Genomic DNA, 27,607 nt, shown 5'->3' with positions numbered 1-27,607 from the left:
GAAGAAAAAAAAATAAAAAAAGTCCATTTCTTTTTTGGTCTAAATAACATCACTGGAAGAATTTAGGTGCCACTGCTTTAAAACCTTCCAGGAGTTCTAGTCCTGCTGGGTTAGAGCACAACTAAAGATATGCTTCACAGTTTTTTGAGATTGGGTCTTATTTTTTGGTTTTTTAGACATAGATCTGTGGACAGTGCTGTCAGTAACACGAAGAACAACAGTTGGTTGATCCTGAGTTTGATGGAACCCAGGTGTGAGTGGCAAGCATGGCTAAAGGCCTAAAATATACATTCACAGACTTGAATGCTTGGATAGACATCTGCATGGATGGACTCTGAGCTCTGTCATGGCAAGGACACAGGACCTCACACAGCCCAATCCATCTGCCATAGACAGGAAAATGCGGATCTCAGTTTACAGTTTGAAATGTCTTCCTCTGTGTGAATCTTTGGGAGGTGCCATACTTCAACCTAGGTGGCTGGAAGAGCAGCAAAACGTGCCCTCCTGTGTAAAAACCACATAGGGAGCCTGTGGCAGAGTAGGAACCCTGCAGGTCTCCCAAGATACCTTTAGTACAATAGAATTATTTCTTCAGTGAACCTTGGAGACTGCAAGTTGACTGTTTGTGTTTGGGCCTTTCTATGATTACATCCAAAGACATAAAGTAAATCCATGGAGTGTTTATGAAAAGGACTTGGATCATGGACAGCTTTCTCCTTTTATTTGCATTGATTATATGCAGGGTACTTAGCCCTTCATAAAATTCATTTAGATAAAAGTCAAGCCTTTCTGGATAAAAATGTTCTTCGCACACTACTTAGGAGTAAGGGCATAGGGATATTTATCCTTGTGTTTCGGGTTCTAAACAAAATTATTCCTCCTTCAACGCCTAGAGGAAATATCTGCAATGTAGTACTGGAGCCAATTCTCAGTTTGAGCAATTTGAAGTTGGGTCTTTCTCACTATTTCTTGAGTCAGCCTATCAAACTGGAGAGATGACTGGTCTCTTCCAGTGCTTCCTTTTCTGTCCTTGTGTCTCAGCCTCAGATATCTTCCCCTGTGAGTTTGAAGGGATGTGCATTTTCTTGTGCTCTGTTTACTATGCCTTCGCTAAAAAGATAATCACTCAGCTATCACCTGGGGGACTTGCTGATGCTGATTGACTTTTCAAGCTGCTCCCACTTTATTGATCTTCTGTCTGAAAAGATTCCAACAGGTTTATTCTCCCAAAGGCAAAGTGTTTTGTGTTAGATGAGCTTCTGTGGGCTGAGTGCAAAAGATGACAGGAAAAGGAGGCTTTTCTGGGGTGAAATTATGCCTGTGTGGTGGTTTGAAAGATATCAGGCAGTGATGGTCTTAGGGCATTGGCAGAGTGGGAGTGATCAGCTGTGTGCTTTCTGAGCTGCCCACAACTGGCAAACGTTTGGTGGGGAAAAGGGGACCCCTGCCCTATGGATCACAGGAATTTATTAAACTCAATGTAAACTGCAAGCTCGCCTTTTTGGAGAGTCTGTATTGATGCAAGCTTAGACCCCAGAGTCTGCATTTTGAAAATGTGGTAACTGGAGTCAAGGCTGTTAATGCTCATGCTCAGGGAATGAATAAAACTCACATTCAACCAGTGCTGCTGTGAAATACCTGCAGTGTAACACTGGATTTAGGAGAGGTGTAATGCAGCTGCTGATCTGACTATTGCACAAACCAAGAATCTGGGTGACAGCTGTCTTTCACTTTTGCACTTATATCCCTGTCCCTATATTTCTCATGCAAAATTCTTCACTTTGAGGAACTAGGAGAGAATATAATGTCATGTAACTGTCTGGATGAGAATGGCCAGAGTCATTTGGGAGCATTCAGAACTATCTTCTTGCCTAGGGATCCACTTGTATAACCAGGTCACCCTGCAAAGCAAGTGGTGCAGCCTACAGAAGAGCATTGTCAGCTGCATAATCTGGCCTGGAAGCTCCTTCTGTCTAGTGAATTATCATGTGTCTGCTATGTGATGCTCAAAAATGTTATTCCAAAAGGCTGGGAGGGTTTGCAGACCTGTCATGGGTATTGCAATGGTAATTGGAATGGATAAGCTTTGAAGGATTCAGGAATGTGCTGATTTTATATTTTATATATTTATTTCTCATATTGAAAGACAACTTGTGCCGAAGTCTGTTCTGGTGGGAATATGAACACCACAAAATACCCTTCAAGAGTAATGTAATATTAGCCTGAGAATTGTGTTTTTATGGCTCAAAATTCTGTTTTCTTCTTTAGAAAACTAAATTTGCACTATTGCTTTGTCTTAGTTACTCAAGTTTAATCTTTGAGGATTTTCAGCAATGCAGAATCCTCACAAATGCAAAATTGTGAAATTCTTGCAAAATGCATTATATCCTCTTAGTAATGTTGTTATGAATTTTTATGTTTAAAGATATACACAGATATTGTGGGTCCTGACCTTTATTGTGTGAATTTGTGTAAATCTGCCAATATCAATCATTCACTTGTACATGATAGGGCCATATTGATTTCAACTAATTGGGGATCTGGTGCTGTCCTCTTAGTACTGGAAAAGTAGCATGTAGAGGCTCTTAGTCATGTTGTGACTGATAGTAAAGATGTGTTCCTAAGTCTAGAAGGTTCTTTCATTGCCAGTCCCCAGCCGTCTCAGGTGGCTGCATCTCATGAGCTTCAGATTTTTTATTTTTGGGAACAGTAAGAGTCAGTTCTTCCCCAGGAAGCTCAGTTAATGTGAAACTGAGTGCTGAGGAGCCTTGCCTGAGGTCAGGCAGGATTCTGTGGTATTTATGTTCAGATTGTGTGGGTGTGCTGCTGGGGACAGTAGCCTCTGTGGGTCACAAGTCGGGGTAGACATAAGGCTTGTGGGAGAGGGGTCAGCTGAGGTAGGGGCTGGAAGGAGCTGCAGGCTGAATGTAAAAGTTGGTTTGGGAATTGTCTGCAATTTTTAATATCTGTGTCTAAAGAACTGGACTAAGCTATCTTTATACTGTCCTCTTTTTTTAATTACATCAGTTTTGCAAAGATTTGCTGATGGTTTGAAAAAATTAACATGCCTTGTGATATTTTAGAGATGACTCAGGTTCATCTAAATGTCCCCACAGTACTGCCTACCACTGATGCCAAAAGAAGCAGACAGTGTCAGAAGCAAGTTTTGGTAAATCACCTTCCCAGAGGGCATGAGAGGACACACATGTGCATCCCCAGATGCGAAACTGAGATTTGAGTCACCTGTCCCCCTCTTTAAGGAGGGTATGGTGAGCTCCTCTCAGGGCAGTTTGTATAACCCAGAGTGTGCTTATTCTCTAAGTGGTTGGAAGGAATTTTGTTGTCATCCACATCTACCACAAAAATAGAGAGTTGAGAGAGGGGGCAGTTCCATAGTCTCCCCTTGACATTTTGTTCAAGACACATTTAAGGGAAGTTCCAGTTTAAATATGCACAGAATGGCAGAGATGTTAAATGGAACTTCTAGAACTGCTTCACAAAATCTTACATTCAAAGCACTCCCTTTTGCTATAAAATAATGCAAATTAAAATGATTAGCTACTTCAGAGAATCGTTAGAGAAGCATTTTTAGCTATAGTAATAAAAGTAGAAAAGGGCCTGGGAAGGGCCTTGTTTCTAATTAATTATCTAATTAATATCTGATTAATTAATGAGGCTTTGTCATCAAAGCTGTCTTTTATCTTTGAAGCTATTAAAGTGTCCTCTAGACGAAATTTCTTGAATATGTGTTGATAAGGCCATCTTTGCTGAGTCAGTCAAGTGCTTGGAATCAAATCAATATGCTGCCTTATCAGGGATGCATAAAACACCTCTTTGGAAAATTAGAATACATCAGAATCAAGAACATGATAAATATGTCAGATCTTATAGACAGTATGAATGGAAAATGAGTAATGATGAAGTGTAGTTCTTCAGAGCTGTAAAGTAATGCTTTTACATAGACTTACAGTAGTGAAACAACGAGAGCAGCAAAAGCAGAGGCCCCTGGAAAGCCAGACTCACTAAACTGCAGGTTGCCCCTGAGTCAAGGTGGCTAAACTGTGTCTTGGGGTGTGTCTGCATCTCATCTGATGAGGTTCTGTGAGGTACCATTTTTACCAGCAGGCATCAGCTTTCCTGGCCACAGAAGGATTGCCAGTTCATCAGTGGTGTAACAGGAACAAGCATGCAATGAAGGAAAGGGCTTATCCCAGCTTTTGAGGGGAAGCCATTTCACATTTTATCAGGTCTCTGTTTATATTCTTTATGCTGCCAGCAACTGTTGGGAAATCCATATCATACTTCTCTGCTTATCTCTGCTCTCTTCATTTTGTAATGTGATAAATTGTGTAAGTCACAGTGGAATCCTGATACCATTTGGCACCTGCTTCTAGTAGTAATTCTCATACAGATCCAGAATAATAACATTTAAAATGTAGAGCACTAGAACATTATAATAAATCATGAACTTTTGTTCTCAGTCAGGATGGCTGAGGTCCTTCCCTGTCATTTGTACTGCCAGCTCAGTGCATGCAATTTTCTAACCCATTTATGGTGAGACACACTTTGCTTTGTGCTACTTGTGCCTTGGTTGCTCTGGTCTCTTTTTACACTGAAGGATGGAAAACACCTTAAAAAGGCAATATATCCTCATCTATTTTAAGGTGAATAAAACATCCTCTTAGTTTACAGTTTTTGTCTATAGGTACAAAAAGAAAATGTGGACAGGCTTGTGAGCTAGAGATACCTAGTTTGTAGGTGGCTGAATTTAAGATGAAATAAATGGCCATGGTACAGAGAAGATGGAATCTTACAAATGGAGGAGTAGAATTACTTCAGTTTCACAGTAGGAGGCACCAACCTTTGTTGCTTTTGTGTCTGCTTATTGTGGGCTTATTATTCAGCAGCAGAGTATAAAACAAGGCTGAGTAACCACTACACCTGCAGCCTGCTTGCTCTTATTGGGTTCCCAGGTTCTCAGAAAGGATTCTTTATTATGGGCTTTTGTAGTACAGGCTCTAGCCTGCCCTCAGGTCATAGGATCCAACAGCTTGGCTACTGGATCCTAAAGCTCCCACACTTCTGCTTCAGAGCAGAGCTTGCCATTCTTTGGTAGAAGCAAAATGTTGAGACAGCTTCAGAGCTGCCTTTAGCCTAATCTGTGTCACACAGTGGCTGAGGTATAGTGCCTCTAAATGTCCCAGAGCAGGGAATGCCACTCTGGTGCTCAAGGTGGTTTTTTTTGGTTGATCTGGTTCTGCTTTGCCAAGCACGCCTTTCTTTTTCTGCCATTCTACCCATTTCCTGCAATCCCCTTGCCCTCCCTCTTCATGTCTCAAAAGAGGGTCTTGCTTCTTCAGGTGGTTCTACAGAATATTTTAGATCTGAAACTACAGATTTTCCACAGAAATTGTGTATCTGAAGGTAAGGGTGCAGAGAAGAGCAGGGATTGGGGAAGAACACCCTGTTTTCTGATGGTGAATGCTATTTAGGCACCCTGTGTCATGATCTGGGTAGTCAGTGATTGCTGGGGATATCTAAAGCATCACTGTGTTCCTACAGGACAGGTGCAAGCACCATGCAAACATGTGGCTTTCAAGTTAGTCCCCACCATCCCTGTAGGGTTAATACACAAAAACTGCATCTCTACAGACTGTTCATGCCCATCTGAGTTGTGATCTCTGCCAGGAAATGACTGGTGTGAACAGTCCCCCTGCCCTGTGTGATGGTGATCAAATGAAATGCTGATAAGCAATTAGCCACTAGTAAATGTGACTGATATTTGCAGCTCCTGTGTTTTATTTGCCATAGATCCAGAGGTGGAATATTCTGTATCCTTTTGTTAAACCTTGGAGACATCCAGTGTCCTCCCAAAGGCTCAAATGGAATAAAAAAAGATGATACCTTTCCTGTAAAAATATAAAGGGAATAATCTAAAAAAATGGAGAAAAATGAAGAGGAAGCCAGTGTTCCCAGTTATCTTTTCTCACCTTCATTTTGAACTGTGAATCACAATGACTACTGCATCATGGCAGCTCATTTTTCCTTGCCAGTCTCCACTCTATGTTGTAGATGGAAATTTATCAGCAAAGGTCATCTTCAAGTCTTTTGGATGTTTGGTGATGGAAATCACCATTAATCAAAAAAGAAAGGGGTGGAGGGAGGCTGCTGGGATCATGATAGTAAATGAGGTGGATATTCTGCTGTTTACATGACATGAAAACTAAAAGTAAAAATAAGGATTTTTTTCAAGAGACATTATCAAAACCAGGATAATCAAAAATGCTTGAGCATCTTTTTCCCCAGTGGGATCTCTGGTTTTAGATACTTTTGAAACTTTATGGAACTGAAAGTCCACTAGAACTGATGGATTTTGGTTCCAGAAGCATTGAGAATGTAAAGCCTTGTGTATGATGGCAGAAAGTGGTTTTATTTGGATTGTGTTAAATACTCTGGGTCTATGCTGATATACTTGGATAGCTGGGTTTTTATTGCAGGAAGATTGCTAAAGATTGGTCCCTGAGGCATCCATGACAAAAGATGTAATTGGACTAGTAAAACTAGTCATAGAATGATCAGAGGCATGAACAGCTTGTGCAAGGTGTGCCTGAATAAACAGGGAGTCTTCAGAGAGGAAAAAAAATCTGGGGAGAATATCACAACAATCAGTGAAATCACAAATGGCAGCATGGGGCTTCATGGTTTTGTACTTGTTAAGTGGCAGCAGTTAAAACAAAAGGGAACCTCTCCATACAGCACAGAGCTGTGGTGTGTACTACCATGTAATAGAGAAGTTGCCAGAAGCTTCCCTGTGGGATTAGACAGATTTATGGAACTAAAAGCCCACTGATGACTCTTGCATGCAAAGGCATCATCTTCAATTTAGAGAGCCTGTGATATTCCTGTAGGTTGGGACATTACACCAGGAAGCAGTACCACTTGCTTGAATTCTGTTCACTTCCCCAGGCTTTCATTGTGGTCCTTAGTTTCCTTTAGTAGGATGGAGACAAAGGGAGGCAGTTCTTTCTGCTTGTAATTGTAAAATATTCTGGTTTTACATTTATTGCAGTCACTAAACTCATGGTTGGGTAAAAAAAAGCTCTCAGCAAATGTTTTTCTGTCTTAACTGGCTGATTCAGACTACACTGGAACTTCCTTGGTTAGTGAGTAGATTTAGGTCCACAGGGCTTCTGTGGACACTTCTGTTATAAAATGTCCACATCCAGACCTTTGTCAGCTCCAGACAGGGAAGGACTAAGAATTAAATTTTTTTTGTTACCTCCATTGATATAATTTTTGATGCTATCAGATAACAGTACCTGTGGTGTCCTGGCTGTGGGGTTAAAAGCTCCCCTGCCATGATCTAGTTAAATGTTTTTGGGGTGTTTTTTTCTGTGGTTTTTTTTTTAAGGCTTTTTTCTTTGTTTGTTCTTATTTTCCCCATTGTTTTTTTCTGTTGTTTTTGTTTTGTTTGAGGTTTAAATTAGTGAGGTGTTTGTTTGTTTGTGGGTTTTGTTGTGGTTGTGTGTGGGTTTTTTGTTGGTTTTGTTTTGAATTTTATTTTATTTTGTCAGCAAAAGTGTCTGTGTGTGTGCCCAGGTCAAGCAGACAGCCTTGCAGTGGTAACAGTGGGTCTTTCTGGCCACTGCCTCACTGGACTCTGACATAGGAGGGGCTTTTTCTCAGTGTGTCACAGCTTCAGAAGGGCCTTTATCTCAGGGAGGGGAGGGAGGAGAAGGGAAAGAAGGAAACATGTTTCACAAGTGATGGAAGACTGGCTGCCTGAGTTCATGTGTTGTGCACTTGAGCTCTTTGTAGTGTATTAATATGTGAGCTGCGTTTGAATGTTTTCCTGCTGCTGGATGTCCAGAGAGATGTGCATCCTCTTGTGTTTCATGGGATTTACTTTTATGCTGCTGCTCTTCTCAGAGCCCTCACAATTGCTCTCCTTTTGCTGGCTCTTGATTTTCATGAAACTTGTAGAAACTTTGCTCCTCTTGGGTTTTTGCTTTTCTGCCAAACTGGGAGAAAATTGGCCAATGAGTAAAAGCAAGAAGTTGTTTGGGGGGTATGGAGAGACAAGCACACTGCACGCAGACAGTGAGTGTTCACTTCACCATCAGAAGTGAAGCAAATATTAATCTGGTATGTTCCTGTTGCTTTCTGAAGTGCACAGAGAGCTGGGATATTCTTTTGCTCATTGAAGCAGATCTGTGCCTCCATAGGGTTTTCAGTGTGGGGCTGCAGGTATGTGTAGTGGGACTGTGCTGAAGATGAATGCATCAGCTTTAGAAAAAGCTGAGAAAATGGCTGAAAATCTAAAATCAAAAGCATGATGGCTGCCTCTCCACACAGACGAGAAACCCTCTGACAGGAGAGTTGGTGGAAGAGGTTGATTTTTCATCCCAGTCATTCAGTGCCAGCATTTGCAGCTCTTTTTTTCCTGAGAGACTGATACATGTTTTATAGCCTATCTCCATAGTTGAATAGCTGAGACTTCAAACAAACAAACCTGTCTTTCTCTGTCTGACAGAGCCCTGACATGGAAAGTGTCACAGAGGAGGAGAACCCAAAAGCCATTCACATGGCATTCTTTCTGCCTCTCCACACCTCTACTTCATATCTCTGTCACTGAGAAGGTCTTACCACAGTATGAAGTCTGCTGGCTCAGCCAGTTTGTTGGATTCACAGAGAAGCTCAGGCTCAGATTCAGAGGAACAAGATGGATTTTGTTAGCTTGTGGTGCTCTGACTTTGACAAGGTTTTGTATAGACAAGTTTCTTTGCCTGGGTGTATCCCTTGCACCTTGCTCTGCCAGACTGGAGGAGGCTGCAGTGATGGTTTAAACACATCGTAGCCTGTCACAGGAGGGCAATGGAATCAAGCAGATGGTTTTTTCCCCCCACTGTTTAAAACAGAATATCATTATGGGAGAACTTGCAGTATCCCAATAAAGCACTAAATTATGAACCTTTCTTTTCCAAATGGAATATGCAGAATTTGGTGAGGAGCAAAAGTCTGATGCAGCCTAGACCCTCAAGGTCATCATCAGAAACAGGGACAAACCCATATTATTACAGAAATGTGGGACAAAACACATGGGCTGAGTTTATACAGGATTGTTATATATGACCAGAGTCCATTCCATGTCACAAAATCAATTAGGTTGGAACAGACCTTTGAGAGCATTCAACCTGTGACCCAACACCACCTTGCCAACTATGCCATGACACCAAGTCCCAGCCTCTTTTAGAGCACCTCCAGGGATGCTGGCTCCACCATCCCCCTAGGCAGTCTGTTCCAGTGTATAATCAGCCTTTCTGTGAAGAAATTCCTCCTGATGTCCAGCCTGAACTTCCCATGACACAGCATGAGGCCATGTCCTCTTTTTCTATCACTTGGGAGAAGAGGCTGACCCCCAGCTCACTACATCCTCCTTTCAGGCACTTGCAGAGAGTGATAAGGTCACCCGTGAGCCTCCTTTTCTCCAGGCTGAATAACCCCAGCTCCCTCAGCCACTCCTCCCAGGGCTTGTGCTCCAGACCCTTCCCCAGCTCCTCTGCCCTTCTCTGGACTCGCTCCAGCACCTCAATGACTCTTGACTGAGAGGCCCAGAACTGGGCACAGCACTCGAAGTGTGACCTCACCAGTGCTGAGGTCAGGGGAAGAACCACTGTAACATTCCTAGTCCTGTATTGAAAGAGTTTCTGTGCTACCAGCACTGTATTGAGGAAAATTTTATGAAAGCCTTGTTAAATACAGTTTCACGTGTGTGGGGTTAGAAGCAATATGCAAATATCAGCTGAGACTGAAGGCAGAAACAACTTTCCAAGATGATGAGATTCCAGGGATGGCTTCAGTGGAGTGGATCCCTCCTTCAGGTAGGGAGGATCAGTTTGCTATTAAAGGCCTAAAGAAAGTTAAAGCTGGATTTTTGGGTGTGACTCGTGGAAACCGTGTTTTATATCACTGAGTCTTTTGTCATTTTGATATAACCACAACATTTCCTCCCCTCCACTGCTTTAGTAATGTGCTTGGAAGGGGATCAAATAGTGACCAAAGGAATGGGAGAGAATATGGTATCCAGTCTGCTTGTATTGTCAAACAACTGTAAGGATGTATGGCTAGTTAATTTGGAATTAGAAGTAATTAGTAAAGAGAAGGGTTCATGTTAAGATTAAAAGCTGACTCAAAACTTTTCTCTTTTCTGTTCTACCTGTGGGTCACATCTCTTTAAATGTTCAGGCTTGGGTAACTAAAATTAGTGGACAACTTTTTTTTTTTTTTATGCTTGTTTTCTAAATAGGCAATTTGGTGGTAGAGTTGAGCCCTACACTATATGATTGCAGAAGCTGAAATGCCTAATTGTAGATACCTGCTTTTGAAAAAAAATAAATCATTACCTATGCAAGCTTTCAGCTTCTTCATCTCTAGAATAGAGATAGTATTTCCCAGTATGGCTTTTGGGACTTTGTTAGTTTGAATGGATTGGCACAAGACACAAGCTTTAGATTTTTTGGCCAGAAAAAGTGCTATGGAAATACAGTATATTATTGTGATATCCTTTGAGATGTTTCTGTGAAGCCAGTGGAGACTGTCAGGATAATAAAGAAAGCCTCAGAGAAGCTAACGAAATAATGATCCTACTTCCTTTCTAGCTCTTCTTTGAAAGGGCAAATGCAATGAGTGAAAATGGTTTAATTAGAAAGAGTCATTAGGGCACCCAGCCTGCATCTTCAGAAGTGTGAAAGCATTTTGGGAGATCTTAAAATTACTCAGAGAACAAACGCAAAGTAGCTCTGTCAGAATATTAAACTGTTATTTGTGTTCTCCTTTAATGCTGATTGAAACCAGTGATCTCTTTCACTGCCTGGTGGCTGGTACATGTGTAGTCACAAAAGTGGCTTGTTCATTGCTGCAGTGCTGTTGGAAGGGTAAGATCAAGGAATTACCTCTGCTTGCCTCTGTCTGTTATCCTCTGCTTAGAGCTTACTGTTTCCTGAGGATTCCTGACCTGTTGAATTTGCATTTATAGGAGGCCTCATGTACTGGAATTAATTGTCCTGGATTATTCAGTTTCATTAAGTAGGCTGCTTCAGTTTTGAGGTTGGCTGGAGAGGGAAGGCTGTAATTATTTCTTTGTTTGTTTGATATTGATACATTGTGAAACAAGGGCTTCAGATACTTTGGGTGGGAAAATTCTATGAAAATAGAATTATTGTCATATTCTTTGGGGTACCTGTGTGAAGCCCAGCGGGTGATACTACTGTGCATTAGTACACAGGAGTGGTAAGTGCAAATGGAGCTAGTATTAGCTCTATTTTTAAATTAAAGTGTTAACCAAAACACAAGGAAGTTGTTTGAGACTTGAAGCACCTTGTCTGGTGACTATTCAAAGGTGAAAGGCTGGTTAAACATACTTAAGGAAAGAAGGACTTTACAAGGTATTTAGAAATTGTCCTTGAAGGATGCACTGAAGGAAATGTGTTGCAGCCACATCAGTAACAAAGCAAGCTTTTGACTTCATGATTCCTACTACTTGGAAGCCTGAAATCAGCTGTCTGGTTTTGGCCACTCTTGGTGTCATTCTGGGCTCCACTAGCAGCAAGGAAAGCAGCAGAGCTGGGTGCAGGCTCTGGCATGGCTCAGTTTCTCCAGTTCATTGTGATGCCAGAAGTGGCTTGGGCCATTTCTCTGCCAGACAGAAAAGGAGCAGAGGATTGGTCTCAAGCAGAACCATAAAGCTGCAAATTCTAGAGGCTTATTGAACTTACAAAAACAAATTACTGGAGATCAGTACTGAGAAAGGCGCAGAATTGCTGCATGTTCTCTGATCATCTTTCCAGTAAAAAGCATTATTAGAGAGGAGGGCAGGGGGCATGGATTCTCATCCTAATAAAATTGTAGATATGTCCAGGTAGGTTTTTTTAATGAGTACCTTTTTTTGTCCATCTGCTGAGGGCTGTTTGCTCTGTCCCTATGACAGAAGCTGGGTTGGGCTGGGAGCCAGGCTCTCCCCACATGGGTTGGGAGGGCTTTTCCAGCAGGGTCTGACACCCCTCTTTCTCCTAAAGTCAGCTTGTGCTGAGCACTCTTCAGGTGTGGGATCCTGTACAATGCAGCTGTTGGGTTGTTCTGGTAGGAAAGATCTTGTTTGTTAGGAAAACAAAGTATGAAAGCAGTAGAGAAACAAGCAGGGCAGTGAGGTTTCAAGCATGCCCACAAACGAGGAGGAGGACACCACAGAAAACCCTCTGTGACGAAGCAGCCCTTTTCCCCAGTCACGAATGGGTAATGCCACCCCCAGATCATCTGCTCCTCTGGGTGGGATTTACTGGTGTAGGGGCCTGAATCTGTCTCTGTAACTCAGAAAAATTAAATGCCTGGCACAAAGTAGGATGGGGGTGACTGAGGACTCAAGATGCCAGTTTAGGCACATTTTTATCTAGACATGAGTTCAGCTGTTACAATTCTGAGCCACATTTGGATCCTCATCTTCAAGTCAAAAATCAACCTACCTAAAAAAAACCTGTTGTTGTGGGGTTTAATTTGGATTCTTATGTTGGATTTGTCTGAAGAGAGAATTTGTACTAAGGGTGCTGCTGATATCAGTGTCCTTTTATGTGTAGATACCATTTGCAGTCCCACACTGGCACATGAGGGCAGAGCCTACCCCCAAAGTCCACCTGCATGGAAGCACCACAGCTCCCCAAATATGTACAATTAATGAATGCAGAGACAGACACTGCCCCTAAGGACTCCTCTTTTCTGCTGACCACCCTTAATGAAACGTAAAATCTTGTGTTTTAAGCATAATAATGCTCAAACTGTGACTTGGAGCATCTGTGCACACAGTCATTCCCTTCCTCTGAGCTCTAATAACCACATAAACTCTTTTTGTCTCCTCTTTTCTCCAGGTCAACAGACTATGGCACTACCTATGAAAAGCTAAATGACAAAGTAGGCCTGAAGACTGTGCTGAGCTACCTATATGTCAGTCCCACTAACAAGAGGAAGGTAAGGGAGAGCCATTGCACTGGTAGCTATAGAAACAAAATGACAGCATTCTGAGAGGAATTATGATCCTGAAGTGAACTCTGTTGGCAATTCACAAGTGCTTGAATTTGCTGTCTAAGTTGCACTGGTGCAATTCCATGGAATCCCACAGAACTGATCCTGCTTTATTTGTGATGATGATGAAGGACTTAATTCCCTTCTGAATTTGCTGGAGAAGTAAAAAGGTTGCTTTTATTTGCTTCTGACTGTTACAACTTTAAAGAGCTCACTCAAATATTTCTGGGTTTCTTGCTTACAGCAGCTTTGCTATTACGCATCTCCCTGCCTTATATCTCATTATTAGAAATACTGAGTAAGAGGCATTTATTTCTGCATTTGACTCTTTTTTCCCCACATTTGGAGGTAAAGATGTAAATGACATTTTCTTTGGTTGCATCATGTAAGGGGGCTGAAAGCAGAATATGCCTGTGAGAGTGGGTGGAAGCCCTACAATTTGATTTGGCTGTGTAGGAGAGAAGATGAGGTCACAGCTTTCCAACCCCCTGCTCACTCTTCCCACGTGATGCAATTAGGGCTGCAGCTGGCTCACACAAGCACAGCCCAGGAACTGCTGCTCAGTGCCTTCTTGCTTTAAAATTATTGCCTGTGTTGATTCAGGGGAACTAGTGGGACAAAGATGCTTTCAGCTACCCACAGAAATCAGTGTGGGAGGGCTGCAGCACGAAGCTAATTGCTGACAGTGAAGTGGTGCTTGGCCAGTGTAGGGGCCCAGTGCAGCATGTTTGGCTTGATCACTTCCAAACTGGCCATATCCTGTCTCCATCAAAAGATTTCCAAACTAGTAACTCGCTCCTGGTACTGTTCTTATTATGGCTATTGTGTTTTCCATCACTGGTCAATCTACAGATGTTTTGGGACTGATATTTGTTTCAGTGTATACAACAATAGGGCAGACATAGCTGTGGTTACTAAGTCTGTTTGTAAATACAGGGAGGAGGAAGAATGCAGCGGCCACAGTTTGGCTTATGTTTTTCCTGATGCAGGAGCTGAGCTATTATGACAACTACCTTGACTTTTTTTTTTTTTTTCCCTCTGAGTAAAACAGATTAAAGTGTTTTGTAGTGAATTTTCCTGACCTTTACACGCATCCTATATCCAATGTGGGGGGCACTGAAGAGTTAATTCTTTTTCATACTGTTTCCAAAGCAACTCTGCCCACCCAAAAGCACAGGCAATATGCTCAGTTACAAATCCTACGTCACTGGTGTAAAGACTCCCTCACAAATCAGAGTACAAGGATATATTATTATCTTCCAGCAATTTCTCAGGCTACTGAGCTTTACAGATTAGCAGTCTTTTTTTTTTTTTTTTTTTTTTTATTAAAACACCTACATTTCATCATATAGTGGCATACAGGCCTATCTTTACCTGCTGTTTACTTATTTGAGATTAGAAATTTAAAAGAATTTTTTTGGTTTTCTGTCTCTAGGAAATGATTTTTGAGCCTATCTGTGCCCTTCTTATCCCTTCTGAAAAATCTTTTGAAATGTAGAGACAAGCTATAAGGAAAACTCAAAGGAAACCAGCTGTCAGTGCTGGCTGCTGCTTGCTTCCATTCTTTCTACCTCTTCTAAATATATAAGCACTGTTACTGTGCATGCTTAAACAGCTGGTCTGTCTGAACTCTGCTTTGTTAACCATCAAAGCAGTTCCAGACATTCATGTAGCACTTGAGAAATGTCTGAACAAGGTCTCACTGGACCAGAACATCTGAAATTTGTCAAATTCAGCTTTGGGTTTATTGTCCCCTCACTCCTCTTACAGATTCTTGAGGTTATGCACTGCAAACAATGCACTAGGGTTGTAGTCTTCTCCCAGTCTCTCTGGGTGAATATTGTTCCTGTGGCATGGGGAGTGTGACGGTGTTCACAAGGGTCCGAGGATGAGGGAAGAGAAAAGGATCTGACTCCATGTTTCAGAAGGCTTGATTTATTATTTTATGATATATATTATATTAAAACTATACTTAAAGAATAGAAGAAAGGATTTCCTCCGAAGGCTAGCTAAGACTAGAAAAAGGAATGGAATGAGACCAATCACAGATTCACCTGTTGCATTCCACAGCAGCAGATAATCATTGTTTACATTTTGTTCCTGAGGCCTCTCAGCTTCTCAGGAGGAAAAATCCTAAGGAAAGGATTTTTCATAAAAGATGTCTGTGACAGGGGAGTAAGCAGAATGGTTTTGCTGAGCTCCTGAGGACAGCTGCCAGTACTGAATCCCAAAGCAATAGGTGGGTCCTAGCAGGAAGAGCCCAGGTCCTTTATAGTTCACCTCCAGCAGCAGAAGTGCTGCCTTGTTGAGCATGATGCAGGGATCTCTTGTGAGCTGCAGGAGAGGTCTTTGCTTGAGGCAGTGAGTGGCAGGGACGGACCAGCGCTAACTCACATGCAAGGAGCCAGTGTCACTCATGAGCCATGCAGACCTCTCCAGGAAAGGTCTGCAAATCACCAGTTCCTCTCCAGGAAAGGTCTGCAGGTGTCCAGTTCCTCTCCAGGCAAGGTGTTTCTCCTGAGGCACTCACTCCCAGGCACTGGCTGGAGCCTGCCTGCCTGGAGCTCCTGTGGATTTCTGATGGGTTTGCGCATTGCTGCTGGCCCTGTCTGCTCATTAGCGCTCAGAGGATTAGCGCTTACTTGGAGGAGGAGAAAAGCTTTCCATACATTCGTTCCTAATTGATTTACTAGTGAGAAGGATAATTACTGCTCAGCTACCCTGCAGAACTACAGTGGGAATTACCTGTCAGATTTCTTTGAAGACCCAAAATGCCTCTTTTCAGCTGTTAAATAGGAATTGTGTTCAGCCAAACGCCAGTTATATAAACATCATTTACCTGAATTGTGGCATAACCCTGGGCTCAATTATGAGGCACAGGGATATAAAAGCTGGCATTTTGCTTTCTGCTTTGAAAAGAAAAGCCTTTTGTTTCTGATTTCTCTTTTTGAAAAACTTTGGTGGGCATATTTTAATTTTTTTGGCAACTTGTGCTTTATTTCTTGGAGGTCAGATTTAGTCTGTAGCTGTTTCTGGCTTTTACAAGTTGCTGCTGGGTGATATCCACCCCACCCTCCTCATGCACAGAGTTAACCAAGGCAGAGGGCAAAGACTGAGCAGAATTGGCTTTGGCTGTGGTGCAGATCTGGCTCCCAGAGCTCCTGCCTGCTCCAGGTGCTCCCGAACCTGCTGATGGCTGCTCTTGGAGCTGGGACAGGGTGTGTGCATTTCCTTGAAATCACAGAAGGTTCTGGGAAAATGCACTTTGCCCTTGTGCAATTTGACATTTGCAGCTATATTAAATCAATATAACACCATGCACATACCAAAGGAAGCTGCTGGGAATTCTTTTTCCCATCTGTGATACCTGAGAGGTGTCCTTCCAAGTGGTCAGGGCCAGCTTGGTGATCTGACACCCCTTTGGGTGCTGACATAAGGGAGCTGCCACACATTCTGCAGCCCACTGTGAATGTGCAGACTCTGGCTGCATGGCAGCCAAAACACTCCCTGCAGTGAGCCAGGACTGCTTCATTTTCCCTGGAGCTGTCACACTGCTAGTTCCCTTCCCCTAAGCAGTAACAAGTTCAGGGTTTCACAAGGCTTTGCAAGTGTATGGAAAGCCTCTGCTGCTGGGAGCTGAAGCTGCCAGACTCGGATCTGCTCTCCTGCAGGTGGCTGGGCTGTTTCTCCTCTCGCTTGCACAACAGGCACTTGTGTTTGGATCAGGAAATCCTGCATTGAGCTCTCCTTACTGCTGTGAAATTCCAGGTGATCTTTGCCCTTAGCAGTCAGACAGCTCTGAAGTCCTGGGGACTGGCTTTCTGAGAGCTCCTGTTTTGGGCTCTGGTGAGAAGCCAAGTGCCTGCAGTGTTGACACTTCCAAACCCATGATAGGTACACCCATGAAGGTGCTCCAGTGGGCAGAGTGTATTCTGGGGCACATCTTCCCCTTCAGTGTACCTGCCCACCCAGCTGTTGGCCTGAGAGAAAGACCTCATGTGAAGCATCTGCTTTGTCAGGTTGCCAAACAGCTTGCAACAAGCAGGTAACTTGTGGTAAACTTCAGAATGGAGAAATTTTTATATTTGTTTAGCAGTAACCCTTCCTTACAGATGAATGGGATTTAAAAAAGCAGATGTTTGAGTGCTCTGAAAAGCTGAAATTAGCAAAATGCTTAGCTTTGGCTTTTCTACCCTGTAGCCTGTTTTCTTTGGGGATATGACAAAAAGCCGCTTACTCTCTGCTGGGCTGAGATCTAAGCTCCCTGCTGACCTTTAATTTAAAGCTCTGTTTTGGGTGTTAGTTACATTTTACTAGAGGCAGATTTTCACAGTGGTCTGGGAATTAAAAGTGTTTATTTCTTCCAAAACACTAAGGGAAAAAATCTCTTCTATTTTAGTAGAAACATTTCTCTTGACTTTTTAAATTTCCAGTTTCTTTTCATCCCAAGTCTCTTCTTTCTTTATGGTTGCTGAAAAAATTCTGTTAGAAAATTGAATAATTTCCACAAAAATTTAAGATTGTGATTCTTTGCTTAACTGGCTGCACTTCAAAATGTCACTGCTTGGAGCTGAAATGCTGTGATTCCATATTTTCTAGCATGAGTTAGTCTGCTGGGTAAGATCCCCTATGGTGAGAACATTTGCTTTCTTCTTGGTTGTCAATAACAGGGTTCATTTTACAATTGATGCCTCACAGAGGGATGTAAAGCCCTTCCAAAAGGGTGCAGAAAGAAGATGAGAATTGAAGTCCCGTATATATCTGAAGCACTGCTCCTTTCAGGCACAGAGGTACCACTTTGAATCTCAAGGAATTGTTGAACCATAGATTTTAGGTATTACTTTTTCCTGTGAAATATTCTGTAAAGAGTGCTTATTCTTGGTGAAGATGTTGTTTAGTTGAAAATCCATTTCTCACTAAGAAACTTTTAATCTCTACCCTTGAGAATACTGTGGAGGTGGAGACGATGGAGTTAAAAAGAATGCAGAAGAAAGAGAGGGAAGAGGAAGAGAATAACAACTCTGACAAATCAGCCCCATTTTTCTGTATAGAGTATTGCTCAGATAAGGTGTGGATAAACTGGAGGCCCTGATTGCATTTAAGATCTGAGGTGACAGTTCTGATGTCTTAGAAATACCTTCCTTCATGAATTTTCTTTGCAATTCAGTTGGCTGCAGTTGTTTTTAGCTTTTCCCCTGAGGTATTACAATCATTGTTACAGGTGATGACTTGAAGAATTAAAAGGTCTGTAGCCTTTTATGCTGAACAGAAGCATCACCCAGGTGCAGTGAATGAAATGAGGACTCCCCCCATTTTTCCCTTCTACCAGAATTGAAGTATTTTAGGTTTTATTTAAAGGTAGACCTTCCAGCTAAGCTATTTGAACAGTAGTTGCAAACAGAATAAAGCAGGAATAAAGTTATGGTGCTCAGTTGAAGAGCTTTGGGAAAATGGCTTTTCAGACTAGTTTCTTAGTTGTCACAGAACCAAAATAGAGGGGCAGCACAAATCACTGAAGCTGTAAAAGCCAAAGTCATGCTGCACCTCTCATACCTCACCAAGCCTCTGAATTTGGCCTGTCAGGAGAAATGTTCAGAGGTATTTAGAGAGTAAGAATTTCTGAAAGATAAATCTAATTACATTTGTTTGTGTCTGTGCAGTTTCTTGGGGGCTGAAGTGCAGCAACTGTTTATGAGCTGGCAGGGAGCAATACTGTGTTGCTGTTTGTGTTAATGAAGGAAGAAATTAATTGTCTGTAATACTGTAATTGCAGAGGAATGCATTTACTTGACTGGTGACTAGCTAGAATATTGGGAGTGACACCTTCCCTTACAGAAACTGGAGATCCCAAAATGAGCACAAGTCACTTTGACATCCCCTTTATTTCTTCTTGCTCACTTGGAGAGGTCACTGAGAGCAAAACGTGTCCTGGCCTCCTGTATCTCCAAAGGGAATTCCTCAGCTGTGGTTGGAGCCTCAGGGCAGAACCATGATTCAAACTTATTTTTGTTTTGCCTTCATTTCTTAGTTCACATGCTCCCAAGGGGAATTCTGTAGCATTTTGTTTTCTCCTTACTCATCAAACCTGTGATAGGTTGATGAGGCAGAGATTCCAGCACGTACCTGAGGCTTGCTAGCCCAACCTGAACTGAGCTGCTGTGCTTAGCCACAGCTCCCATTCATCATCTGCAGCTTTTTCCCTAGACTGCATCCCAAGCTATTGGTGAGGAACTGAGCTCTGGAATATCCTAAAGCCATTTGGGCTTTAGGAAGACGGAAGGTTTCCTTGGACCCTTTTTCCTCATTGTGCTGACACTGGGATCAAGGGTGTGTGCTGCAAACTGGCACTTGGTGATGTGATCTGAGAACGTATTTATAACTGAAAGGCAGTGGGGCAGAGTTAGAGCCACAGGGCAGGAGTGATGGAAGAAGCCCTTTCTACTGTCTTTTATCCCTAATCCTTCCCTTCAGCCTAATGGAATACAGTCACTAAACAGCTCTTGGTTTTTCCACTGCCATTAACAGGGACTAAACTACCTGACCTGCAAACGCTGCTGTAAAATTCTCTGAGCACTCCTTCTCTGTACCCACTGAGCTGTATATGATGTTCCTGTGTTTCTCAGAGCTCCAAAATCCATGTCACCCAGTCCAGGGTTGCTGTGGGCAGAGAGGAAAGCTGTGAAACACAGTGCCTGGCTTAGCTGAGCTCAGGTTTGCCTACTCTGCTTGTACCAGTGGGTTGTACAAATGTGGCTGTGATGGGGATAACACCTCAGTGTATCCATCTTGTAAATACAATTCAGGGACAGTCACGCTGTCTTCAGAACTGAAAATCTAAATAGAGGAATAAAATGTGAATGAAGAAGTAATATTTTTCTTCACTTACTGGTGTTTCAAAGATGATTTCCTCAAGGTCACCCACAACATCTATGGAAGAGTGAGAGGATGTGTGACATGATGTGTTTTATTTACAAGGTGCAGTCTTGTGAGCTGTTGTACATGGGATTCTCTCTACTCGTCCAATTAATTCAGCTTGAATTTGGCACCTGAGAAAAGAGATCATTTTTGTAAATGTTTGCAGAACTGTGGCCTGCAGCTGTGTGAAAGAAATCCTGGATTACAGACATTTTGTAGTATTTCAGAAAGAGGACTTTAGGAATTTCTTGTTTTGGAGTGTTTTCTGTTTTCTAGTTTGAATTCAGCAAAGTCAGAGTAAGTTCAGTAAGTTCTGCCATTTTCAGAGTAGGTTTCTCTGACCTTTCCCAAGGTATATAGTTTCCTGATGCTGGATGACTTGGTTTATTAGTGTTTTGAACATGGTTCAAGATCAATGTCTGGAAAACATTGAGATATAAAGGCACAAATACTCTTAAATCTTTTCAGTATGTTCAAGTTGGTGTTTTAGTCATTGTTGTTGTTCTTTTGGGTCTTTTGTGTGTGAGGTTGTTTGTTTGTTTTTTTTTTTTTTTTAATTATTAGTACTGATATATTTGGAGATTGTGCCTTCTTGTGAATCTTTGTATTCAAGATGCTCCTGTGAGAATTTTCTGCCCTCCTGCAGTCAGGGGCTGATGCCAGATGCCCCACTGGAACCTGACCTGACTTGTAGGATCCTGTCCCCTGAAGTAAGAACAAAGTCTGTTGGCTTGCAGGTTTTAACTGTACCATTTCTGGCTCCACATAAATCATAGAGAAAAACAGAGGTTGTGCAACATCTGTGGTCTGGGATATGACCATTTTCCAGCACAGACAACACAGAATTGGAACACAAAATTATGAGAGACCCCCAGTGAAAGTTTTCCCCTTTCTTAAACAGGTGCAATGTGTTTGTTGCCCTCCAGAGAAGACTGTCCCTTGGAATTCATGAATGTGAAAACTGGGGATTCCTGGTGTTTTTTTCAGTTAGTTAGTTCTCTGAAGAAGCAAATACATTTAAAAACAAACAGAAAAAAAAAATCCTCATACCCACTGAACCACACACACTGCTCATCAGCTGTTTCTAAAAAGAAATGCAATTGAGATAATTAACAAAATACTCCCATATGGCATTATTTAATGGGGCTGAAGGGAAGAGGGTTAGAAAATAGGTATAAATAGAAACTGCCATTTACAATGAAAGCCATTCTTTCAGTGTTTGTGAAGGAAAAGAAGTTCATATATCACAAAGCTTGAGTTAGGGTTGTCTTTGTGTACCATTACTCATCTGTATTTTGCACCTTTGTACCTCTATATTCCAAATTGCAAACAATTTTTGGAGCAAAAGGACAGTTACCAGGCAAGAGTGATAAGCTTGGCAGCACCCTGGTGCGTGTCTGTGACAAGGCTGCTTTGTCTGCCTTCCTAAAATTCAGTCCCTCTCTCCTGTTGCACTCTCTGCCTGCTTCACCTTGTATTGCTCCAGTCATGGAGACATAGGGATGTTACAAGGTCATAAAGACCAGAAATGGGGTAAAACTGCAGGGGTGCCATCAACATTCAGATGTAGAGTTCCCAGAGCTGGCTGTCAGAAGAACAGAGATGGTTTGCTCCAGTTTAGACAGGGGGGGTTAAGGACGGATCAGGAGTTACGATATCGACTGAAATAAAGCTGCAATTTTGTCACCTAGCATGAGTATTGCTTTTATGAAGTGGCAGAGTGGACCTGTATGAGCTTTCAGAGTGCCTTGCCTTGGTTAGAGGGAGGAGAGGGTCTGTCAGGAGGCAGCACCTTGTACAGGGCTGTCCGTATTAACCACATTGCCTGTCAGCAGGGTGAACACAGCTGCAGGTTCTGGTATAGGGCAATTTTATGACACTTTTTTCCCTTCTCCATTCTCCTTACCACACTCTGAAACATGGCTATCTCATTTACTGCTGCAGCTTTAATAATATATTAATTTATGAAGTATGAAAAATAAGGTAGTTCTGAATTAACGAGGAGGGGCATGGTGCTTCACAGACAGCAGGATAATCAATCAATAACAGTGAGTCACTATATCCTGTTATTAAAAAGGAGGGAAAAATAATAGAATGGGTGGAGAGCAGCTCTCAGAGAAGGGGAAGGTGGGTCCTTTTGAAGACCATATAATGATCTGACCTTGATCTTTAGTGATAGGAGTTGGTTCACCAAGTCTTATTTATTTCTCTTTGAGGAAAATCCTTCCCCCATCCCCTGCCAACCCCAATCCAAATAATAAGTGGCAAGATATCTTTTTATTTCATTCTTTTATAAAGTGAAGAATAGAGAAGCTCAGCATTGCTGTGTGAATTCTCATTTTAATAGCCTAGATTAGCAGAGTCTGCAGGGCGCCTGGCCACAGTCTCAGTTTGTGATGCATACACACATCTGCCTCTTACAGTGTAACTTTCAGCTCTGGTGTTATCAATTCTGTGTAAAATATTTTATCTCAAGCAGCACTGGGAAACCTGGAGACACTTCTGTGACTGTTAAAATCCTTTTTCTTCAGCATGGAGCTTGGCAGGGCTAAATCTTAGAGTTATTTCACTATGTTGTGGAGTGCTTGAGGCTTCTGTGTTCATTAGTGGGAGTTCATTGCCCTTCACCTCTCAGTTCTAAGATGTCTTTTTTTCATTGTATACAGTCAGATGTTGCTGGACTCCAAAAGTAATGACAGGGGTTTTCTAAGTGGTCCACAGATGCAGTTAGGGAAAACTCAGGCTGTTGTTTTCTTATAAATCTAGGCAATCAACTCTTAGAGCAGTCCTTCTGTCTCTCAGGAGAGATTGGTTCTGCCTTTTACAGTGAGCCCTCTAATATTTTAATTCTCTGTTGCTGACAAAACAAGCTCATAATGTTCCTCCCTTGGATCCTTCCCATGGTAGAGCAACACAATCCTTAAAAATGCCTGCAAGAAAGCAGCAAAACTCCTGGAGCAGGTGTGCTCAGAGATTGAGAGGCGGTGGGGTTCACACAAGGAATGCAGTGCTCAAGACCTGGAAATGCGTGGAAGAATGGAGTAAGCTTGGTAATTTTCTGATGTTTGCCTATTGAATCTAAAAACAAAGTGTCAGGGTTGTGTTGGAGATAAAACTTTTATCCCCTCTTCCAGTTCTGTTTCATCTTTCACTGCTTCTTCAGAAACGTACAGAGCTCACATATGTGCATGAAGGGATACAGAAAGGAAAGTGCACAATTTTCCCTCGGCTGTGAAGTACCTGTGACCCTGATGGAATAGTTGGAACAGGATGTAGCAGCCACTGGGTTCTGTCACTGGGGCAGCCACTCCCCTGCTCAGACAAGACTACTGCCATAAACCTGCAAGGACTGTTTCATTGGGAGCTAGTTATTAAATGTAATGGGAAATGTCAAAGCCAGGGAGGTGCTGGTTGGGAATCCTCTACCTAGGTCCTGAACCTTCCCATATCTGGCACCTGAATCTTTGGCAGCCAAGTTAGCATGCAGAGCTTGCAGCCTCAGTGGATAGCTCAGAGCTGAGCACTGCCATGCCATCATGTTTTGTAACTCGGGCCTCAGCCTTGCATCCAGAAATTGGATAGACCTTCTCCTGTCATCTTAGCTTCCTCCAGTGGGGGGATGTTAGGAAGAGAAGCACACTGGGGACAGTGAGGGACATGAGTAATAGATGCCAAGTAAGTAAATTGAGATAGATTATAAGCATCTGGATGTGAACAGTGATAAAGCTGACTGTTGTCTATGTTCACTCTGCAATCTGACTAAAAAAGCAGAAAAATAAAGTGGGTAAGCAAAGGAGAAGCAATGATGCATTTAAAATTGTATTCAGATTTAATGGCCTCAAGGGAGATACATAACACGATTTTTATTTTTCTATAGAGTCATGAAACACTCCACTGTCCTCAAATGAAATAGATTGCTGAATACAGGCTGCAAAAGTTTACCCCCATGAGTAACTATCCATGCACATCTTTTTGTTTTCTGTAATGGGGCAACTACTGTGAGTAAACTCATACCCACATATAAAGTGTTCTCCCAAGTGAGACCTATAATCAGAGGAGTGTTTTTATATAAATTGTGTTCTCAGTTCCAGCAGCTGTGGTGCACACAGCCTCTCCTTACTGATAACATTATTTTCTGTAACTATTTCTGCTTACATGGGAAGTTACCATAATGGTGAAAATTACTTTGTAGTTGTATGGAGAATAGCACAACCATGCATTTACTCAAATAACATATAATTATAACAGTGAATGCTGCTTTTCCCTTTCTGTGAAGACAGTTTGGGATTAGAGCTGTTCCCTGTCATCAGAAAAAAAGCTGATGACCACAAAACAATGTGTCAGATATTGTAATAACTGGGGCTTTCCTGTCTAGAGTCCAGAAGAGTAAAAAGGAATCATGCAGAGCTATGCTATGCACAAATACCAGACTCTGGAGCAATATAATAATATAGCTCAGAAGCTTTGTATTTGTGAGGAAGCTCTGGCTGGTGCCTAAGATCTCCAGTGGGGGTTTCTTCTACTGGAAGGTTCAGACCCATTAGTAGAAGTGCTGGTCAAACTGGATGTAGAGATCCAGTGGTGATGCTTGTCACCCATTTGGCAGTTTGTGGAGCAGAACTCTGCATGAACGTGCTGTGACACAGAAAAGCCTTTAGCAGATGAGCTGGACAGCCCTGCAGTGGCCCCAGGCAGGTGGGAATACCGTGGCAGAGGACTTTGCTCCCCTGATCTGTGGGGAGCTGGAGAATGTGCAGCTGTAACAAGAATATAATGGGCCGGAGTAACCTTGGATAAAGGGTGCCTTGCTGTGACAATGAAAAGGTTTTACAGCCAAGCATGTGGCTGGCTGTTGCCAGTCAGTCACTCTTTGCCAGGTCAAGCACATGCTTTTTGGATGGCTTCCATCCCCACTGGCACCTGAAATTTAACAAGCAAATGCTTGCTGTGCCTTGTAATTAAAAGTGAAAAGTACATGTGTCCAGTGCCAAAAAGGCGAGAGAAAAAGGGGAGACATGTTGTTCTGACCTGCTCAGCAGCAAAACAAAGATAAGATGCTCTGCTTTGTTAGTTGTTATCATGGTTTATTTCACTCTTGTGCATGCAAATTGGATCCAGCCTGGGATTTGGCATTGCGGGCAGGTTCAGATGGCAGCCTTGGAGTATCTATGTTCTTTTCCCAGCTCAGAGTTTTGCCTAAGTCTTACAGCCATGATAGATTTTCATTTCCCACCTGCCAGTGAGGATGGCAGAGCGGTTTTCCTTGAAGAGCTTTTACTTTATATGCAATTTAACCTTAATTTGCTCCTGATCCTCAGGGCTTCTTGCATGGTGCATCTGTGCTCTTGCACAGGTGCTGGAGGTGGTGATTAAAATGGAGTGCCCTCTCCATAGGGAAGGGATTGTGTGAGCTTGGAACTCTCTGAAGTGTTTTGTTTTGGTATTGCAATTTATGGCAGGTATGGCTGAAGTGCCAAAAGCCTCTTGCAATTTTGTACCAATATGAACAGTTAATTGTAATTTAATCTGGGTATAATTGGATATAAGAGACAATAGAAGGCAACAAAAGATTAACCAGGATTATTGCCTGTAAGCAAGTGGGGTAGGCTGATGTGCATCTCCTCAGAGAAGGCAAGGTAATGCTGGTACTCATTTGATGCACTCCAGCACTGCTCATTTTTGTTTCAAAAACCCTGCTGTTTTATGTTAAAGAAATTTTTTCATGTTACAGTTTATTATTTTATTTCTGATAATGTTTCTCTTCTTTTATGTACCCTCTACGAAAGACAAAACATTCTGCAGAGACAATGAGTCTGTGTGTCACGTGAACAACATCATGTTCTCTGACCATTCTGTCTCAGTGCTGCAAAGATGGGGAACCCATGTGTGGGTAATTGCAGATTTCATGAGGTTTCTCTCTTCTCAAACCAGTTTGGTGGATTAGAGAGCTCTCAGTTTCTGGCACAGCTGCAGCAGTCCATGGAACATGTCCTCCAGAGGGGCTGAATCCTTACAGAAACAGCTATTGATGTCTGAAAAGTTCTGTGGCAAGCAATGTGATTCTGCAGACTAGAAGTTGTTTTGTAATTACAAAGAATTCCTGATGGGAAGGAAGTTCTGGAGGGAGGTTAGTGTGAAGCGTCTAAAATGTCTTGAGAGAGCCATTGGGTTCTTTGGTCATGGTACATATAATGCAGACCCAATGCAAAAGTCTCAGGAAACTCTTATTTCATTGCTGAGTTTCTATGGGTGTCTGAGTCATTTTTCATTATCCAATAATAAATACAGTAGTGAAAGTCACCTTTAACACTTAAAGATTGCTTGGGTTTTATGGGATTGTATTGAAGTGAGTGCCAAGGTATAAAAGCCTTATGGTTGAGGTACTTTTATAACACATGCTTCATAAACCCCTATAAAGTCAGTGCAGTGCACTTCATCCTTTAAGATTACAGCACTATGGTTCTGAGAGTTGGTGATCTGGTGCTATATTCATTAATTAGATCTGCCATTAATGTTAAATTTCGGGCAATAAGAAGTGAAGTTACAAGAAACTGAAATGGGGTAGGTCCAGACAATTTGTCTCTTATGAAAGCTCAATGCCCCTTTACTGCTTGATTCATGCCCATGGGTTATCCTTAACATTAAGGAAGTTTTTGAGGCATGTGAAGGAAGAAGGAGTCCCAGATCTGGGCTACTCTGTAACACAAAAGTTTGCAATGAGCATTTTCCTTTTGGCACACAAAGTAAGTAATTATATAAAAGCTGTTGCCCTCTTCATGGATGTCTTGTTTGGCTTCCCAGAGAGCAGATGTCCCTCTTGTCACAGCTGCTGATCCCTGAATGATGGAGTGAATATCTTTGCTTGTATGTAAATACATGGGATTTCTCTCTAGAGCAGATTTTTATCAGTGACATGTCCCATTTTTTCCTGTCTGACTGAGATGTTTGGTGACTAGAAAACAGAGATTGCTTTCATTTCCCCCTGATTATTGTGGAGATCAACATATCTACAGGGCAGTGATCAGGTACTTAGCCATCTCTGAACATCAATGGAAGTTTGTATAAAGTTAAGGTGTGCTTTCTAGAAACCCTCTTTCTAAACTAGTGCAAATCATTCAAAGACAGCTTTAGCTCAGCTGATTTATATGGATGTTACTTTTGCTGGTAAGCAGACAGTTACTTGTGGTACCTTAGCACTTTTTAGTTTCAGAGGGAATTGGGCTGATTTAATTTAACCAAAATTTTTTTTAGTTGAAATGGCATGTAGTGATGAAAGAGGGGGAAAATGGATGAGATTTTATTTGCAATGAGTTGCACTTGTCCTCCATGGGAATGGCAGGGAAGGGCCTTAGATAGACTGTGTAGATGTGTTCTAGGAGATTTGGGTTGTGATCAGACCTCTGAGGGCATCTTCTAGCTTGCAGGGCAAGTAATTGCAGTAATAATGTTGGAGAGAGAAGGAATGTGAGGGAAATAAATAATCAAGTATTTGCCAGTGAGAAATTTCAGGTGGTCAAACATGTAATCTAAAATGCTTCAATGTAGAAAATTTCTCTTCCCAAAAGAGAGTTCCAAACTGTTCATATTTAACTTGTGATGGACTGGTGTTTTGAAGGAAGAA

At 42.1% G+C, this 27,607-nt stretch overlaps 1 protein-coding gene across 1 annotated transcript in view; it reads left to right on the top strand.

Moving 5' to 3' along the window:
* Nucleotides 1-27,607, top strand: part of LOC128937256 (VPS10 domain-containing receptor SorCS3-like) — a 264,166-nt gene that overhangs the window by 110,978 nt on the left and 125,581 nt on the right. Inside the window, exon 3 of the mRNA XM_054276750.1 lies at nucleotides 12,918-13,017. Coding sequence (XP_054132725.1) covers nucleotides 12,918-13,017 — 100 coding nt within the window. The remainder of the gene's footprint in view (nucleotides 1-12,917; nucleotides 13,018-27,607) is intronic.

Source organism: Melozone crissalis, unplaced genomic scaffold, assembly GCF_028551555.1.
Source record: "Melozone crissalis strain CALT ecotype California unplaced genomic scaffold, PUWL_Pcris_2 ptg000019l_1, whole genome shotgun sequence".
NCBI classification, from domain to species: domain Eukaryota; kingdom Metazoa; phylum Chordata; class Aves; order Passeriformes; family Passerellidae; genus Melozone; species Melozone crissalis.
This window is presented reverse-complemented; position numbering and strand designations above follow the sequence as displayed.